The sequence below is a fragment of the Alligator mississippiensis genome, chromosome 2, assembly GCF_030867095.1.
Source record: "Alligator mississippiensis isolate rAllMis1 chromosome 2, rAllMis1, whole genome shotgun sequence".
In the NCBI taxonomy this organism is placed as follows: Eukaryota; Metazoa; Chordata; order Crocodylia; family Alligatoridae; genus Alligator; species Alligator mississippiensis.
The window spans coordinates 192,324,045-192,336,570 of record NC_081825.1 but is presented as its reverse complement, the minus strand read 5'-3'; the positions used below and the strand labels follow the sequence as shown (position 1 = coordinate 192,336,570).

The window sequence follows — 12,526 nt, the reverse complement described above, 5'->3', positions numbered from 1 at the left end:
TTCAAAAGTCTCTGGTGATTTCTCCATGAAGCAGAAAACAAGTGAGTGGAGGTAAGGAACAACATTCTACATTTTTTTCTAAAATAATATATTAAAAAAAAAAATCAACTTTTGATTTTTTTTAAATTTCAGTACTTGCATTGGAGGAAAGTGGATTTGTACAAATCTTACCTGTCCAGGTATGTCTGAAGGAACTGGTGTTATATTCTAAACCTTAGTTTTTAAACCTGTTAATGATTAAGTACAAGCAAATGCTGCCCTTAATGAGGAATCTTATTAAAATATGTTTATACAGTGTTCACATATATACACTTTTACATACAAACACACTCGCACAAACACAGAAGGACAGATATTGAAGTAACCTTAATAGCAGTTGCATTTCTCATTTTGTTCTATATGGCCTTACAGAGCACTATGATATTTGTTATAGATGGCACTAACACTTGTACCTACAGATAAACTAATTTTTTTCTCTGCATCCCCTCTGGGCTTGAAGCTTGCATGTAGGATGCTTGCCATGGATTTAGGAGTATCTGAAGTCCTAGGCTGAAGAGTCTGGGAAGGAAGATACTTGCTGGTAGTAACACCACACAGACCTGAACAACTGAGCTTTGCTCAGTGGATGGAATTTGAAACTGATTTGACTAATTTGGCCTGAGACACAAAATTTAGAAAGAAAAAAAAGTGGTAAGTTCCCTTCAACATTTATTGGCACTAGGGGAGGGTGTTGGAGCTTGCTCTGGCCTCTGAGTGCTGGTCTGGTATTGCAGTACCTCCAGGCCTGGTGTCTGTTTCCTCCTGGTGAAGCAGCTGCATGTTTTCTTTTTTAAGAGACACATGCACACGCACACACACACAAACTCACACATACATAAATGTTCCTATCAGTATGTGTCCAATATGGGCCATGTATTTTAGTCACACTCAGTGTTGGTGGCATTTAATTGGCTTCATACTTGGTTTTCATTATTGAACACATGCTGCTTTTATCAGCAGTTTAATGATAGACAATGTATTTAATGAGGTTTCCTTGTATGCGAAGGTAAGATGAGTGATTTTTTTCCACCTCCCCATGCTGACTGGGGGTGGGGGAGACCTTGTCTTAGTATTTGAATAAATATGGTAATATTTCCATTGCCTAATTGCCCTGATACCTAGGAGTTTCCTTTTAATATACCTAAAATGTCACTTGTTTCAGTTTAAGACTGTTTCTTCCTGCCCCCTGTGGATGCAGGGAGTATCTGTCATCATCTTCTTTATAAGTCTTTCATGTATATAAAGAGTGCTATAACATTCTCTCTTACTGTTCCCTTCTCTGTACTAAATAATCCCATTTCTTCCAAAATTTTCTCATGCCATGCTTTCTAGAGCTCTAATATTTTTTCTGTTCTGTCTTTCTTTAAATATGGTGTCTAAAACTGGACACGGTTCTCTAGGTGAGGTCTCACCAGTATTGATTCAAGCTTAAGAATCACTTCCCATAATTTCCATGTGACAGTTTTAACACATCCCAGTATGCTATTGGTTTGTTTTGCAACAAGAGCTCACCATTGACTCATAATTACCTTGTGACCTGTTGACTCATAACTACCTATAATCCCCAGTAATAAGGGGTGTTTCCCTTTTTCTCTTATGGCAGCCCTTCAGGTATAACTCATCCATAACAATATTCCAATCATGAACTATCCTACCAAGTCTCAGTGATTCCAATTAGATGATAATTTTTTATTTGTACTTGCTATGCCATTTCTTCCTGCTTATGCTTCATGACTCTTGCATTAGTATATAAAAATCTTAGATAACTAGGGGATGGTCCTGGTAATTTGCATCGTACAACATTGTTAAGACTCTATAGTGCCTCCTCTTAGCCTTCATCCAGGCCACTGTGTACTTTACTTACCTGTGAACTTTTGTTTCCATCCCCTGTTGAACCTAGCTTAAGGTCTTCTCATTAGGTTAGGAAGCTTATATCCAAAGCAAGCCTTCCCTTTAAATGTCATTCTGGCACTTCCAATTTTTGAGACATAGCGACTTTTATCATTTTATTTTACCTTAGGCTTAGTGTGTGTGTATGCGATCTTTAAAAAAACAAACCAACATGGGTAAACAACAACACAACTGTATAACCCTTTACTGTCTAAATCCTGAGAGTTGAGGCTGACAATATTGCCTGTAGGTCACTGATTGCTAATCTCCTGAGAAAAGTGGTTTTTAGTGAATCTCAAGCCAATTTTGAAGCTTAGTGGTCATATTTGTATAGAAATCTTTTGAGTTGGGCTACTGCACTCTATATTGCTAATATTTGATTACAGAGTGTGAATGCATTGATAAGTAAAGTAAAGGTATTGGTCTCTATAACAATAATAAAAGCTGTTCAGTATTTACAACAAACATTTCTGTAGCATATTCAAAGACTTAATCTCTTTTATTTCCCAGCTGAATGCTCTGTCTCAGGAGACATTCACTTCATGACATTTGATGGGCGCAAGTACACTTTTCAAGCTTCCTGCCAATATATTCTGGCAAAAAGCCTGACGTCTGGCAAGTTTACTGTGTCTCTGCAAAATGCTCCTTGTGGACAGGTAAGGTTTTACACCTTTTATTACCTGTATTAATTGAACAAAAAAGATGTGTTCAAGAAAACAAAAAACCTAAAAATCCAACTACAGTGTAACACATAGAAAATTATAGCACTAATAGTTTTTTATAAAACTTTGGTATATTTTATGGGAGTAAAGGGAGGGTTGTAGAGAGAGTTCCACATTTCTGTTTCCTTTAAGAGAACAGGACTGAGGCTTGGGAGTATGTTTTGAGGCTGTTGACTTCATTTGGGAAATACTTTAATGGTCTTTAGGTCCAGCCCTGGGTGATGCTTGATAGTCTCTTTTGTATTTGTGGAGATGGCCTTAGCGTATAGCAAGCAATACAATATAGCAGTGACTTAACATTTGCAGCTGGGTAGGTAATTCTCATTTGGTGTGCTTTTAGCAATTTGAAATATTTTTGCTTTTACTGATAGAAAGAAAGAATTTTAGATATGTTTTTTCCATTGCTACCTTTGGGTTTTGCTGCAGGTGTAGTGATGATGGTGAGCTCTCCCAACACCTGAATTAAAAAAGCATATTTTGTGTGTGTGTGTGTGTGTGTGTGTGTGTGTGTGTGTGTATATATATATATATATATATATATATATATATATATATGTGCTTATATAAAGCTGATACATGGGGTTACTGTCAGTCAGTGGTCACCCACAAAAGTTAGTGAGAAGTGCGTCTGTTCTATTTGTGTGGAGTCATTCATGTGTGTGATGAATTAAGTTGGATGAACTTTTTATTATATATAATCATATACTAGTAATATAACTCTGACAAATATAGACAACTGCTTAGATTTTTACTTCATATTGTGATATTGTTAGACTTTGCAATCCAGACAAAATTTGGTCACTTCTGTACTGATCCTCAAATAACTCTTTAAATTCTTTAGGAAGTGAGATCGGTGATTTAGGGTCAAACTGTGTTTTTGAATGCATGCTTTTCTCATTGACTTCAGTAGGGGCTGCTTATGTACTCCCCAGGAAAGAATTTGGCCTGTTCTAGTGCTTCAGTACTATGCTAGAGTCACACTGGTGAAGGATCAATGCTTCAGATGACATTAGAAAAAGAAAAAATGCTGAGTTGGTGGCTACGTATTTTAAAAACAACATGTAAAACTTGGTTTCCTGGTCAGATTCCAAGTGAGCCAGTTATAGTCTGGGCTCATTTTGATTTCACTTAAATTAGGGACAACTGTACAGGTGCCTCTGAAGATTACATAAACTTCACTGACCTTATTGTTATTTGTATTCTTGTAGTGCCTAAACCATGCAAGTCAATGTCTAAAGATATCGTCCTCTCCCTGAAGAGATTACAGTCCATTGTAATTACTCCTATACATTGAGGGAGATCAAATTCAGACTTTCTGTTCTACTCTTTACTTCTGCTGCTCCCTCTGGTGATGATCTTCTCATTCACCCTCTGATCTTGACTTTTTAGCAGTTATTTCATCCTGGGGGAGACTGTAAGTGATTACTGTCTACTACTTACATATGTTTGTAAAGCAATTTAGGATGTTATGGAATGACATATGAGTAGACAAATGTAAAATCACGAGGCTTACTCTTAAAAAAACGTTTTGTATCCTAGTGATGTCGTCTTCCCTTGTCAGATCAGTGCTGAAAGCTATTATTCTACATAAAAAAGTATTTTTTCTGTGTACAAGGAAGTGAAGGAAGAGTAGTCATTAAACCCTGCATGTATGTTAGGGATTTATGTTAGAAGTTTGGGAGCACTTCTCTCCACTTCAATGATTAGGTTTGGTTGGGGAGTAGGAAGAACACAGACCAGATAGAGTGGAGACCAGATAAGTTTTTTTAAATGTTCATACCTGCCAGAAAACTAATGCCCAAGTCCCCCTCTGTGCTTACATGTATTTGAAAAATATAGTGAAACAAAAGGGCCAGGCCTAATGCCCAGTCAAGATTAATAAAGGTGGAAATGTTGCAATTTGCAGAGAAATGGGAAGGCGCTGGGAATTTACATTCTGGGAGCAGGAGGATTGTTACAGCTTTAAATGAAGACTTATGTCCTAGAGTTCAGAGAGGTTATAGTACACCCGCCACTTTGTATTTTGTGGGTGTGCACTTTTGTCTTATGCAAAACCTTGACTGGAACTTGCTTCAATTCTGTGCTGAGCTGGGGATCCCAAACCACTGCTAAGTTCAGTACTGTCATTTAGTACAGGTACTCCTCACTTAACGTTGTCCCAGTTAATGTTGTTTTGTTATTATGTCGTTGATCTCTTAGAGAACATATTCATTTAAAGTCTTGCAGTGTTCGGTTATAACGTTTGGCCGCCACCTGCTAGTACATAACTATTGTGATGTAATTGGATTCTCTTAACATCATTTCACTTAAAGCTGCATTTTTCAAGAACGTAACCACGACATTAAGCAAGGAGCAAGGTTCCCTCTAAGGTGCGCATATGCGCGGCTGCACACAACTAAAAGTGTGGCCACGCACAGCCTTTTCAAGGCCGTGCACCAGGAGAGGAGCTGAAGGTTAACTCCTAGGTGAGGTAGGGGCGGGAGCCTGGCGCGGGCTCCACAGGCTCCGGGGAAGTGCTCCGCTCCTCTGCATCAGGGCCAGGGAGTGGATCACTTCCCCGGAGCTGGTGGAGCCCGCGGCAGTACCCCGCCCCAGCCTTCATCCTTGTCTTGCCTCACCTTGGGGAGGAGCCAGTGCTTGCCCCGAGTGAGGCTCTGCTGGCTCCAGGACACTGCTCCACTCCCCCGCATGGCCTCGGGGAGCAAGGAGGCACATGGTGTCAGGGCCGGGGAGTGGAGCAGTGTCCTGGAGCCAGCAGAGCCTCACTGGAGCAGGCAGCGATTTGTCCCCGAGGTGAGGCAAGGCAGGGATGGAGGCTGTGGTGGGCTCCGCCAACTCCAGGGAAGTGCTCCACTCCCCGGCCGTGATGCAGGAGAATGGAGCACTTCCCCGGAGCCAGTGGAACCCATGCTGGCCCCTGGCCCCCGGCTCCTGGCTCCAGTCCCTGGTCCTCAGCCCCAGTCTCCGTCCTGAGCCCCCAGCCTCTCGGCTCCGGCTCCAGCCCCCAGCTCTAGCCTCAGGCCCCTGGCCCCAGCGTCTCGGCTCCAGCTTCCAGTCCCCAGCCTCTTGGCTTCAGCCTCCAGCCCCAGCCCCTGGCACCTAGCCTCTCGGCTCCAGCCTCTGGCCCCAGCCTCTTGGCTCCAGCCCCCAGCCTCTTGGCTCCAGCCCCTGGCCCCCAGCCCTCAGCCCCCTTTGATAAGTGTCCCACGCCGGACCGAGGCGGTGCACTCACGGACCGAGGTGGCACGCTCACGGACCACTACTCCTTAGAGGGAACATTGGCAAGGAGTATCTGTACAAAGCTCAGTTTTTATTTCAAACATAGTTAAATGGAAATATAACAAAAATGGGAACATAAACATATATGCACAAGAGTATATACATCTTCTGCTACAGGATACTATTCTTTCCAAGTTTGTAGAATTAACTAATTTCAATTTTCTGTTACAGTGTACAAAATTTATTACCTTGCAGTGGTCAGTTCCCCTTGTGGGCAAGAACTTGATTCAGTTGCTTTTATGGTGCTTTTACCATGCAGTTGATTGATCTAGCTTTGTCGACAGTCCTTAGGCTGCAAAGAGCCATTTTAACAGTTCTTAAATCTTTTTTCTTCTTGACCTCTGGATCAGGGGCTTGTTTAAAGTATTGCTGTGTCCTAGTGATTTCTGGGTGTCATAAACAGGTTTTTGGGGCAGGAAGCTATCCGGCCACTCTAGTGTTTGTGGAGGTCCAGTACCAGGATCATCCACTCTTACTTCATTGACTCTGGTACCAGGTGCAGGTTAGTTGGATCAGAAGATATGGCCCTGGGTCCAAGATGGGTATAAGTCTTACCTAAAGCATGAAGGAGTGGAGAGTTCTAAGGTGCAAGCTAGTGGAAAACCAAGGTTAGTATGATGTAAATTAAGAGTAACTCCAATGAAGTCAAGAGAGTTACACCTGTGTAAAATAAGTGAAAGGACAAGTGAGTCAGTGTAACAACAGTGGGGTTGCCGGGCTTCAATTAATTTGTTGGATATGTTCAGTTGGCGGATAAAACTGCTTTACAGCTCCCTAGAGAATATTCACTTCCAATTTCTCTTATTATAAAAAAAAAATCTAAATTGGAATCTAAAAGATTTCTGTTGCAGAAACTCACATTTCTCAGTGGCTTGAGCTTTTTGTGCACTTTTTATTAAAATGCTTTTACTTTTTTTATTTTTAACTGATTACAGTCTAGCAGACTAAAAATGAAGAAAGAAAATACCTGAAGAGATTCTAGCCCTTTGAATCACAAAGACACTAGTCATCTAGCACCTTAGAGCTGGTGACATAAACAGTCATCAGGCAACAAGTGGTTTCAGAATGATGTGAAATTTTGTTTAAGCACTTTTTGGAAAGCAAATCAGACAAATGATCAGCACAGCTTAACCTCATCTGAGTTTCAAGTGACAACATGACTGGCTTTGTAGTTTGCATGATGAAAAGGATTCTGAATATAGGAATTTTTGTTAAGTGTCTACTGACAGAGATGCCCGTTTATGTGAAAATGTCTGCTGATAGTTGGCTGAGGCAATGCTATGAAAGATACAATTCACTGAAACAGAGAATTGTCAGATAGTCTTTCTTCTTTAGAGTCAATTGCTGTGGATAACAAGCGTGCTGCAGAATAGTGGTATGTAATTAATGTATACAGCAGAGACTTGGGTCAGAATCCTGTTTCGTTGTATGTGCTTTATTCAGTTTACCTAGCCATGTAAGTGCTGTTTTGGCACTTACATGCAGCTGGCAATTTATGTCATATGCACTGTAGGTGTGCAAGCATCCAATGCCTGTGAAGAGTAGGCTGTATCCTGGCCAGGCAGGTAAATGGATATGCATGCATATACCTGGGTATGTGCAAGTCCCAAAATTGTAGTTGGGCCAAACCCTGTGACTGGTGAGAAGAAGGACCCTACCATGCTTCAGCTCAGCAGCCTAGTAATTAGAGCACCTACCTAGAAGCATGCAGCCAAGGTTATAGGCTCCTCTTGACCAGATGGAGCTTGAACCTACATCTTTCCAAACTCTCAGAACACTGCTTTAATCACTGTGTAGTCCCCATTACAGGCTTCTTTCAGAAGCTGGCCTTGTGTGCAGCCAAGAGAGGGAGATGCGTATGGCCGAGAAGAAGATAGCAAGCTAAAGAGTACCCTTCAGGGAGGTGGCTGCTACACTGGAAGAGAGGGAGCTCTGAATTTGAGCTAGGACTTTGCTCCCAGTGAGACATAAACCTCCTCACTATTCTGTACCTGTTTTATCCAATGACTGTTAAATGAAAGGTGCAGTATCTCAGCTTCAAGTGGAAGGCTGGAGACGATGCTCAGTAATGCCTGATGTGTGGTTTGTAGTTTCATGTGTGGGTATGGCCCAGCTCTGATTCACCACGTGGTACTTGGGAATTTGGTAGTAGGGGAGCATGGCAGTATTAATTGCCTCTGCTCCCCACCACCAAATTTCCTGACCTGTGGGTAGCCCTGCAGGTCAGATGCCATGGATCCGCAGGCTGCATCAGTTCTGTGGACCAGAGGTTGAGCACCGCTGCCCTGAGCAGTAGGCTATTGCAAGTTCTCCCCCTCCCTGTTTATGCTGCGTTAGAATTTCAGGACTTATGCTCAGGTGTGTATGTACAGATCCGTGTGTGTGCACAGATCCACGTACCTTCCCAGCCAGAAACCAACCAGCTCTGCAAGTATAGTAGCTGTATGGATGCTTACACATTCACATGTTCTCAAGTAAGTGCCAAAAATGGCAGTTAAACAGCTGGAAAAGTGCCATGTGGGTGCATACAGTGAAATAGAATTCTGCCTGTAAGCTTTTGCCTGTTTGCTCTATGAGGAAACAAATGGCCTTTATTTGAAAATGTATGGCTGAATGTTCAGCCAGTCTCTGAAAACATACATGCAGATTTTGTGGCACAGTCACTTTCATGTGCAAAATCTTGAAGCAAAGTGTACAAATATTGAAGCGTGTGTGGAAAGTAAGAATTTCTATGTACATGCATCCAAAATACTTTTGAAGGGTTATGAAAATAGAATGAAGATTTGATCATTTCCATACACTACATTTTTCACCTGAATTATAAATATGAATAATTGTGCATATATGCAGGCTAGCAGCTTAGATGAGTGTGTATAATATTCTGTTCACATCCATCTACATTTTACCAAATCACAAAATTACATTTTCATAGTATATGAAATAATTGTGTACATTTTTATTAATTTAATTTATATTATAAATAATCATACATAATCTTGTTAACATTCTCACTCTGGGCATGCTTTGCACCAAATGCTAGTAAAAATAGTAACTTCAGCATTAGTTTAAAAGTACTATGTTTACTCATGTCCAATATGAAATCCCCCCCCACCCCCAATTTAACATGGGAGGGAAGCCCCTTGTCTTGTATTTGAGTACGAGGCAGTGGGGGGACAGGCAGTTGCTGTGGCTCTGGCTCCTGTCCCAGGGCTGTAGCTCAGCTGCTTCCTGCTCCTTTGGTGCATGTTCCCCCCTGCCTGTCTTCACTGTAGCCTCAGGCCTGCCTTCTTCCTCTGCCTCTTCCTGTGCTTGCTCTCAGCCTGTCCCTCCACATCCAGGTTCCTTCATAGGCCTGAGGGCTCCAGGTGTGCCTTGCCCCATCCCCCGGTGGTCTGAGGAGTGGTGTGCTACAGCTCCTCTTTATTATATTCTATACCCATATATATACCTGACCTTGATGTCTTGTCAGTTTCTTCGGTTGAACAGTTTTGTCCCATGTCCAGAAACCTTCCCTGCTTTGGAACGAAAATATCTTTCTCCATTAGTGTGCCAAGAAGGGTCCAAGCTAACCCATGATAGCAGTGGCAGTGTCAGGAATAGGGCCCAGTTTTCCTATTTCAGAGCTCTAGCCACAGGGCCACATGGTTACAGTTTCTGTTTTCTATAGTAAACTCTTAACAATAAGTAGCCCCACTTCTGCTTTGCTATTTGAATGATGTTAGCGTGGTCTCATGTTGACTTTTCTACTGCTAGCCACAGATTCAAATATTTTGTGTTAATTTTCAGAATGGAATGGGATAATTTTTGCAATTTATATGGCTCAAATTATCTGTCTAGCAGCCATGAATTCCATGTGCACTGTTCTAACACCTGGTTTGTGGCGAGCAGAAGCTATTATCCTGTTTTTGATGGAATGATAGTTTAAATCACCTTTGCAAATAGTTACTTCCATTTCAGTGGTAACTGGATAAGCTTTCTCTTTTGAACTGTTTGTTAGGCTGTGTTTCTGATACCACAACCTGCTTAGATTAGAGGTAGTCAAATTTAAAACTTACTGCAATTTTCTTACAACTTTTCAGTATCTGCTCATGTTTTGTTGAGTAACTTCACTAGAAGCCAGCTTCTTTTTCCCTTGGTTTTCTTTTCCTTTTCATTTCTTAAACATTCCTGCTGAGCATCATTGAGTGTTTAAATCCATATTGAAACAGAAGTAGAGTAGACAGTGTTAGTGGTCAAGCTTCTACTGTCTATGTTACAAGTTTCAGATCATTTTCTATAGTTCTGGATCTGGAACTTATTTCTCTCAGTTCATTTCAGCTGTTGTTGATACAGATAAGGCTATAGACCAGGGGTTGGCAATGGTTTTGGGCAGAGTACCAAAAACACCTGCCACCTTGACTTTTAAGATATTGGTGCGCTAGGGTCAGACAGTGAGGGAGCTCAAGGGGCCCAATCCTTATTGTATCAGCACAGCCCTGGCCCCTTTCCCAAGGCCTGAGTGCCAAGCAAAATGCCTTCACGTGCCGTGCTCTGGCACGCGTGCCAAGGGTCGTCTACCCCTCTAAATAGACCATTAGAAATTACTTGGACCTTGTTCTGTAGAGGTCTGTTTGTTTAGTATAACTTGCTTCCTTGTCACAATTGTTTTCAATAATCTTGTTTTTTAATCCAGAGTAAGATTTTTTTTTTTTATGCTGTTACCTAAAAGAGGATCTTTTTCATTGTTTGTAGTCCTAGATAGAATATGTACTTATATTTTGTAGTTCTGTTGAGCTTACATGCTCTACATATTATTTACCTGGCCAAAGATATGTCTTGAGTGCAACCACTTCTGCGGTTTATGGTTTGTACCCAAGTCTTTCCTTCATACTTATCAAATTTATGTCTGCATTGAATTTTGGTTTATTCATGATTTGCTAGAAATTAACACCTAAATTTCTGTAGTCTATTTGCACACAGTTCCAAACTCTTTCTCTATGGTCAGCTGTAGGATATGTGTTGTGTGTTGGGGTTTTTTAAGGAGCATATAAAGTGGGAGCAGAGGAGTGAAGGAGAATCCATATCAAAGAGTGAAGGAGAACTTTGCTAAACAAGTTAATTAGCAAGGATTAACACCTACAAAACCACAGACTAAGGAGAGGAAATAATCAATACATACAATCAACTGCCCCAAGACATAGTCAGTTGTACAAGCACCCATGTTGCAAGTTTTACTTGTTAGCAGCTTGAGGTGCAGTTCCCCCCAAACCCCTGCACCGATCTTCTTGAAACCTGGCAAGCTTTGTGGCCTCAGCAGGGGCTAGAATGCCTGCAGTTTTCACCCCCCTGTAGTATAACACATACATGTGACATGAGTTTTGCTTTCAAGAATTTGGGGTGCAGTCCCCCTGAACCCCTGCACCGATCTTCTTGAAACTTGGCAGGCTTCATGCTCTCAGCAGAGGCTACAATCCCTGCAAGTTTCATCCAAAGCAGATGAAAAACAACAAAGGTATAGATATTTCATTGATTCCCCATTATACCCTATGGCCAGATCTCCGAAGTGGCTCCGAAGCTTTTTTGAAGTGGTTCGGAAGCTCCAAACTGCTTCGGAAAGCCTAAAGAAGCCAGCACTTCAATCTGGACATGCTACTTTGGACGCCAAAGCGTCTGAAGCTTCTCCAGATCTGAAGCACGGTCCGAAGCCTCGCACAGCCCTAATAATGCCTTGATACTACCAGTTCCTGTGTAGAAAGGGAATGGGCAAACTCTGTTCTGCGCACACCAAAAATCCCATCCAGTATACCAGAATTAGGATAAGTGATCTGTATCAGCAATGAGAGTGTCCCAAAGTACTCCCTTCCTGCAACAGGAAACATACTGTGGGAGTGGGTAGATGAACAATTATACCATTTTAAAGGGAGAGACTTACCGCTTGTGTGTGTCAGCTGATCTGTTGTAACTATTTTCTCTGTCTAATCCTGCCCCACAGAAACTAAAACTAAACCATAATTTAGCCCTGTTTCATTCAGGGAAGTTAAGTTGGGCAGCTTATCCATTTACTGTAGGGTACGAGTGGACAGGTGGAATCGTTACAGTCGATTTTATTAAACCATGGTTAATGTCCATTTCCTTTAAAACAGTAGAATTATTTGTCTGTCCACATCCTGTGACTCTCATATACATCAAAATGTCACAAAATGTATTATTTAGGCCCCCTCTACACATTATAGGTTTTGTGCAGCTAACTGGTTAATAGTGTAATTACCTGGAGAGCAGCTACATGTGCAAAGTAGCTATCACACAAGAAAAAGCTCCAACCAACTATAAAGTTAGATGTCAAAAATATGTACTAGCTTTATAGTTGGTTTCTATTGAGCTTTAACTGGCAGATGGAGCAGGGTCTCCCCTTTGGCTGAGAGCCCTGTCAGTTGATGGGGCTCCCAGCTATAGGGGTGCACTATGCTCAGCTTCAAACCCCTGAGTACTATGGATCATGGCAGTGATCCTTGGGGCTGGAGGATCAATTGTGCGAATCGTACGTTAGATCCCATCGCGCCTTTGCCTGTACATGTAGAAGGGGGTCTCATGTCCATTAAAATGTCATTAAAATATAC

At 41.7% G+C, this 12,526-nt stretch overlaps 1 protein-coding gene across 1 annotated transcript in view; it reads left to right on the top strand.

The window, feature by feature from the left end:
* Positions 1-12,526, top strand: part of OTOG (otogelin) — a 205,494-nt gene that overhangs the window by 54,632 nt on the left and 138,336 nt on the right. The window contains exons 14-15 of the mRNA XM_059722614.1: positions 133-179; positions 2,440-2,585. Of these exons, the coding sequence (XP_059578597.1) occupies positions 133-179; positions 2,440-2,585 (193 nt within the window). The remainder of the gene's footprint in view (positions 1-132; positions 180-2,439; positions 2,586-12,526) is intronic.